General features: G+C 39.4%; 1 protein-coding gene across 1 annotated transcript in view; it reads right to left on the bottom strand.

Annotated features, from left to right (window-relative positions):
• The window catches only part of NEIL3 (nei like DNA glycosylase 3), a 51,824-nt gene that overhangs the window by 23,898 nt on the left and 20,637 nt on the right, over nucleotides 1-7,289 (bottom strand). The window contains exons 3-5 of the mRNA XM_053900685.1: nucleotides 4,122-4,256; nucleotides 3,629-3,842; nucleotides 1,022-1,173 (exon numbers count right to left, since the gene is read on the bottom strand). Of these exons, the coding sequence (XP_053756660.1) occupies nucleotides 1,022-1,173; nucleotides 3,629-3,842; nucleotides 4,122-4,256 (501 nt within the window). The remainder of the gene's footprint in view (nucleotides 1-1,021; nucleotides 1,174-3,628; nucleotides 3,843-4,121; nucleotides 4,257-7,289) is intronic.

Raw genomic sequence — 7,289 nt, 5'->3', positions numbered from 1 at the left:
TCTCGTGGTTTTTGAGTTCAAGCCCCGCGTTGGGCTCTGTACTGATATTTCAAAGTCTGGAGCTTGTTTCAGATTCTGTGTCTCCTTGTCTCTCTGCCTCTCCTCTGCTCCCACTCTCTCTATGTCTCTCAAAAATAAACATTTAAAAAAACTAAAAAAAAAAAAAAAAGGTTATGGGGCGCCCGGGTGACTCAGTAGGTTAAGCGTCCAACTCTTGATTTTGGCTAAGGTTATGATCTCGTGGTTCATGAGATCGAGCCCTACATCAGGGTCTACACTGACAGTGCAGAGCCTGCTTGGGATTCTCTCTTTCCCTCTCCCTTTGCCCCTCCCCCACTCACCTCATTCTCTCTCTCTCTCTCTCAAGAAGTAAAATAAGTCCTAATACTCAAGGCACACACATAAAGCAGGAGGTTCAGTAACACTCCAGGCCAATTAATGAAGACTCCTATCATAGCTGCCTTTCTGAACAGAGTGAAAATAAAAATTTTGAATACAGAAAATGGACAGTGGAGAAAAAAAAAAATGACACATTCACGATACCTTGTTTAAAAGATAAAATTTGTTTTTTGAACACTATATGCACATTGTATACGCATATTTACAACTTCCAAAATTTACAGGTTAGCAAGTACTTACTTCATTCTCAAAATAGTCTTTCTGGTAGATGGAGAAAATTTATTATCCCATTTTACAGATGAGGAAACTAAACCTAAATTACCTACATGATGTAAAACACACAGACAGCAAGTGGCAAAATCTGACTGAAGGGAGGACTATTTATTCCAAAGAATTGAGTTCTCTCTCTCGAGTTCCTACATTTTACTTTTATATACCCCAAAAGAGAATGAGACTGTAAGTAAAATGCTAACATGGCTGTTTCCCCACCTTAGTCTAAATTTAAAATAATTACCGTGAGACAAGTTTGGACTGAGCCATGACATAAAATTTCCAGATGTTCATTACACCCACACATCCTCTCCCTTATTGTACCTCTACACACTGGCCACTAGATGGCTACATACAGCCAAAACATTTTTGGTGCAATGAAAAGGGAAGCGGTTGACGTTTCACAAGTAGAAAAAATTTTGCTCTTACCCTATAAAAAAGAACACTGAAGTCACGTATCATTTTCACAAGGTGATGGGTCTGTTCATCTGTTAACTGACAAGCCTTCAAATAGAAAAACAAGTGAGGACAGTTTCATAATTTGCTCATTACTCTACAAAAATAATACCAGTCGCCAGTTCTAAGAGAACTCTCAACAGATTTCAAATACACGCATACTTTCCAGAACTCTATTTCTCGCACATTTATTTAGTGTCAGTAACGATGGTTTTATTTTTACGTGATAGGACTATGGATTAAAAACTGCCATTCTTATTTATAAATTTTATATCTAAATTCAAGTATTTATTGAATATCTCTTCTGTTTCAGACCATCTTCAAAGTCCCAGCATTGTTTATCAGCCACCTCGAAAAGTCCTGCTGGATTTGCAAAAAGAAAACAATGAAAGAAAGAAAGAAAGAAAGAAAACAAAAGGAAAAAGAAGGAAGGGGAAGGGAGGGAAAAATCAGCACAGGAATAGATGACCATCAAGGACATTATTCGGCCTAAAAAAGATATGAATTTACATACATGCATTAATATCAGAGCACTTATTAACACATGGAAGAACTCAGAAATAGACCTTCCTGAAGAAATTTTTGTGACACAGCCTGGCATAAATCTCACTGTTATCCTTGTAGAATTATTCACCATGTGCATTTGGTTTCAATGGTGAGGCCAGGAAAAATTCTGATGACTTATCCTTGTTTATGTACGTGAATGTATACATATATCTATATACAAGAGAAACTCATTTATCAGTGACCATAAAACCTAAAATCATCTAATCGACATAAACAGTATGAAAGTATTCTGTATATTTTTCGTTTATTTAAAGCTTAAAACATATACGCTTCTACAACACACTTGTCTCTTCCCATATCTTATATAACAGATTCATTCATACGTTGTAATGTTAAACTGTACTTTTTCAATAACCGTGCATGTGCTCTTAAGGGGCGAACAGCTAAACTTGAGAACTGCCGTTAATTTTTAAACTCCCAGACATTATGGGCAGATGATCCTTTACTAGATGAATGGCTGGCTGGATATACAAGTAAGAAGTGAATTCTAGATTATTAGAGATAATAACAATACTCCGGGTTCTTTTTTTCAAAAACGTTTTCCATAGAGGTCTGGGTAATTTTAAAAAGCTCATTCTTATTAAAAATCTGTTTTATTAATTACTCCCATGTTACAGAAATTTAAGTAACCTGTTCCAAGAGTCAAAAAGCAGAATCTAATCTAGAAAAATCATTAACTGGTTTCTTTTAAGACTTATTTCTTACTGGACTGGATTTAATAAAAACTACGAAATAATTACACAAAAATCAAAAGGTACCTTTGGATTCATGTAGAAGATGATTTAAAGAGACTAGCTGGATATAGGCAAAAGCCCTCAGGTAGATTTCTTCCCTAGAAACTAAAATATACATAGCCTTCTACCTGGGTCTGAGTTGTAAGCTCTCTGACCTTCTTACAACTTTGCCCTATAAATCACCATTCTCTTTCCTACAGATTTAACCTGCCCTTCTTTACCATTTTTTTTTCTCATTTAAATAAGTCTGTGTCTCTTCTGTTGAAGAACAAGGGAAAAACAACCAAACCCGGTCCTTGTCCTGAAAACGCGCCCCTCCCCAGAAATCTGTGTTTTCCCTTCATTCCAGTCTAAGCTAGTTAACAAGTGCTCCAAATTTTGTTTCCATCCCCCCACTAACCTCTTACTCCTCAACCTCTTCCTTGCTTATCCCAACAAAGCATTTGCTAACGTCAGAACAGCTACACGCAGGAATACGTGTGTGGAGTGTGAATTGAATAGGCCGGGTTCAAAAAGCAAGCTGCGAGCTTACTTCGTTCATACCCCCCAACAGGTATTTCTTTGATGCCTTCCATGTGCTAGACGCTGCGTTCTAGACGCTTGGCTACCTCAATGCGCAAAACAGACACCTTCCTCCTAAGAGACTGCATGGCCGCAGGGGGCGGGGGGCAGATTTTAAGGAGTAAGTATAACAAGTAAAAGTTAGGTTGATCAAAAAGTGATCCATGGCATGGGGATAATAAAAACCAAGGCAAGTTAGGGACGATGAGGGACATGAGGTGGCGACAAAGGGATGCACAGGGCAATTTTAAACAGAGTGGTCGGGGGACACCTGGGCGGCTCAGTAGCTCAAGAGTCCGACTCTTCATCTCAGCTCAGGTCACACATGATCTCACGGCTGTGGGTTCAAGCCCTGCGTCTGGCTCGTCGCTGACCGCTCGGAGCCTGCTTGGGATTCTCTGTCTCCCTTCCTGTCTGTCCCTTCCTCACCCACTCTCTCTCAAAATAAATAAATAAACTTAAAAACAATAGAGTGGTCTGTGTTGGCCTCATTAAGAAGCTGACGACAACAAACACCGTCAAAGTCTCTGTTTGGGGAGAATGTTTTACTGCAACACGGACTCAAGTGTCACACATTGGTCCCTTAACAGTATTTAAAAATACAGAAATCATTAAAAAAAAAAAATACTTATATCACCTACTTTGACAGCTGGGTTGAGGCCACTGTCAAAGAGAGCTTCATTTTTGATGATGTTCCCCACCCCAGGCAATACTTTCTGGTCCATTAACACGTCACACAACATCCGTCCTTTTTGCTTTTTAACTTCACTCTCTGCTCTTGAGAAACTAAATTTAGGCGAACATACATCTAATTCTTCCATCATTCTTATTCTCTGTTGGCTTTCCGTAGAGTTTCTGTAGAAAGGAAATATAAAAGACATTCATCATAAGTCTTCACACAGTGTCATTTAAAATGATCTCGGATACACACACCTTCCGTTAATCAGGGCAGAAGAGTTCTAGAGCCAAACAATAAAGACCCTAACAAACTAGATTATCCGACGCCTCTTCCAAAATGAGTGTTTATCAGTTATAAACCATTTTTAAAACATCTACCTGTCTCCACATTTCAAACCGCAGCTCTAACTCTGCACTTTTCCAGCTGAAGTACTTTTATTTTCTTCTCCTTTTTACCTGAATTCTACCGATGAGTCAAAGAAACAAATGAGATCTTCAGTGAGCTGGACTTCAAGGACAGGAGAAACTCCATGTTTATTTTTATACTCCAGTGGATTAATCATGATGGAGCCTTTCATTCCAAAATGAATCCTGAAACAACATCAGACCCATTTTTGAGTGGCAGAAAGTATACTGTATATCTAGTTTTTGTTCCTTCGTTTCACTTTTTGGATTATAAGAAAACAAATGATAGTCAAGACAGGCGCTTTCAGAGGGCAAACAATGTAGTTCATATTATATATTCTTCTGTTAGGGCATTGTATCCTTATAAAACTAGGTGTGACAATCAGTTTTTCAAACCACAAATAAAATAAATTCCTAGGAAAATAATAGGGCCCCACAATAAGCTCAGGAACACATACCCTGTTCTTCTTTTCTTGTCAGATGAAGTACTTTTATTCACAGAACAATCTAGCGTCTCCGCTTTCTCTCAGATTCAAAGGCTTTGGATGAGATGAGGCTAGATTTAAATTGCCTCTAGTTGTTTCTGTTTTGTTTGTTTTTATATAAATTCTATAAAGCCACTAACGTTCAAATTCCGTATTTCTAGCCACAATGGATGGCAAGTGTTTACCGACTCCAAAATGGTATCTACAGTTTATGACCCTGTTTTGTTCCCCCTTGCTCTGGGATGCACAATGAAGCAATTTTTTTGCAAAATCTTACGTTATCAAAAGAGAACGAGTCAAAATGCTATTGTCTTCAGTTCTTTTAGTTTTCTTTTACCTTTATACGTATTGGGAAGAGGGGATTTATAAATATTTACGGTTAGCTTGAAAGCCACAATGCAGTGATGAAAAATTTGGAACCTTTCAGGTTTTATAGGACTGATTAGCATGTCCAGTAAAAACATGCATGCACACACACATGAAAGAAAGCAAGAGAAAAAGTGGTTTCGTGAGGCCTCTGATGATGGAGATCGCAAATGATTCTCGAGATGAAATACTGTGTTCCGCCTTTCTGATCCTTCTCCTTACAGCTTTGTTGAGTTAATAAATTTGGCTCTTTTGGCAGCAAATGTTACCGCACGGTGCTTCTAATTCCGAGGCACCATGTTACAGTATTGTACGAGGTTAACCAGTCTAACTTTAAAAATGCGGGTTTTAAACTCTGTGTGCCCTACTATCAATCACAAATGCATTTTACATGCCCCATAGTTCCTGACAGGAAAAATGTGTGCCTGTAAGTACTCCATAATTTAGCTTCTGGAGGTTCAACCCCAGCGAAAGGTATACAGCTGTCATGCCCAGAAGCCATCACATCTAAAATCTTTTTAGTTGCATGGCTCATAAAGTGGATTCTAAATCACCTTCTGTAATGAAACCGCATCCACATAAAATATCTCAAAGGTTGAGACCCAAACGAATTGCGGCAGGAGCCCCAATAAGAGCCCTGAATCAAATTAAGTAGGCTTCTTTTTTCTTTTTTTTTTTTTTGTGGTCTTATACATCCATTCAATTTAGAAGAAAATGTGCGTACAAAAGTGTATTTCGTTTATTTTTATTTCTTTTAATTGAACACCAGAATGTTGTCACTGCTGAGTCCCAACGTACCACATTTTGTGTAAAGTACCCTTGACACTAAACGAAGAAAAGCATACCAGCATCGTGAAAATTTCTGAGGCACACTAAGCATCTGTACTGTTTTTAAAATTGCCATACTGATCTTTTATAGACCAGGACATAGGCTCGTTATCACATTCACATTCAAGAGTTAGATATGTTTTTTAAGACTCATTATCGTCAACCAGTTAGGAAAATTTTATTAGATCTTTGTTTCTATCTCCTGATCCTGTCAAGCTCCTTCCACCCCCAATCAGACTGGTTACCCAAGATCATTTACTCTGCGTAGTATGACCGCCTGCCAACAGGGGGCCTGAGGCCCAACTTTGAGTTCACCTCTTGTCCCTTCCTCAAGATCTCAGGCCTTGACATAGTTGATTCAGAAATGCACAACTGAGTCAAGCTGGATCCATGAGTATCCAGTATCTGGATTCATCAGCATTCTCCTGACGAATTTATGGATTCGGGATGCAGAGAGATCAGTTTCTTGTGAGTACTAGGAGAGCTACTGTGGGAACGGTCTCCGGGAATATTACCCAACATGGGCAGCGGAGAAGCCAAGAGAGGCCTGTCTGCAGAAAGGAAGATTGCAGCAGATGGCAGTGAGAGACAGAATCAAAAAATGCAGAGTCCTCAGAGCATCTAGTCTTTGCTTCCAGTTCTCCCTGAAACCCGACTGCCCTATCTTCAGCTACGATACTCCATATTCTTATAATAGGTAATCACTGAACTCAGTGGAGTTTGGCTTCTGTCACCTGCAGCCAAAGTTCTGATATAAAAGAATTATGTCCAAACTAAAAATTGAAGTGATACTGGGAAAACTCCTCTAGTTAGAAATAACTTCCTAACACAGACCAGTAAGTAATACCTGATCCTGTTTTCAACAGCAGCCACATTCCATCAGAAAGATCGGAACATCCTTACACAAACATAAATAGCATCAGCGGCGGTGTCAGAGGTTCATCTTAGTGACAACTGTACATTGCTAACAAGACAATTGCTTATGAAAATTAGCAAATAGTCAGAAGTGACCTAAGGATAACAACAAGTGTAAAATAGTTGAATATAATTATTGTAAAGCTTATGGTACGGATTTAAAGAAAGAAGTTATAAAACAATCTGGACTTAACGATGCGAAAGCAGCAGCAGGGAGTTCTGAATCTGCTTAGGCCATGGAAGCTGAAAGCACATACAGCTCGTCTCCCAATACAGAGAGAAAACTGCTATTATTGACAAAATGCTAAGTTCTCTTGAGCCCGTCAGAGACATGGGGCTGCAGGCAGCCAGGTAAGCCAAATTCCAAAGAGCCCGGAGTCCCTCCATGTGGAAACACAGACACACAAATTACTTAACTGTAGAAATGGGTAAGAAGGAAACTGCTGAATCTAAGAACCTCTAACTCCTGAGTGTGGCTGCTGGAACAGCTGAGAATTCCTAGAGTCCCACATACGGAGAGCACGGGCTCGTGTATGAGGGCTGGTGTGTGAGCTCTGTCGCATGGCGTGCAGCAGTTGGCGGGAGAAAGGGAAGTCCTGGGAGGGGACTGAAGGAGGCCCCCCGG

Source organism: Panthera pardus, unplaced genomic scaffold (assembly GCF_024362965.1).
Source record: "Panthera pardus isolate Hobbes unplaced genomic scaffold, ASM2436296v1 HiC_scaffold_13, whole genome shotgun sequence".
NCBI lineage: Eukaryota > Metazoa > Chordata > Mammalia > Carnivora > Felidae > Panthera > Panthera pardus.
This window is presented reverse-complemented; position numbering and strand designations above follow the sequence as displayed.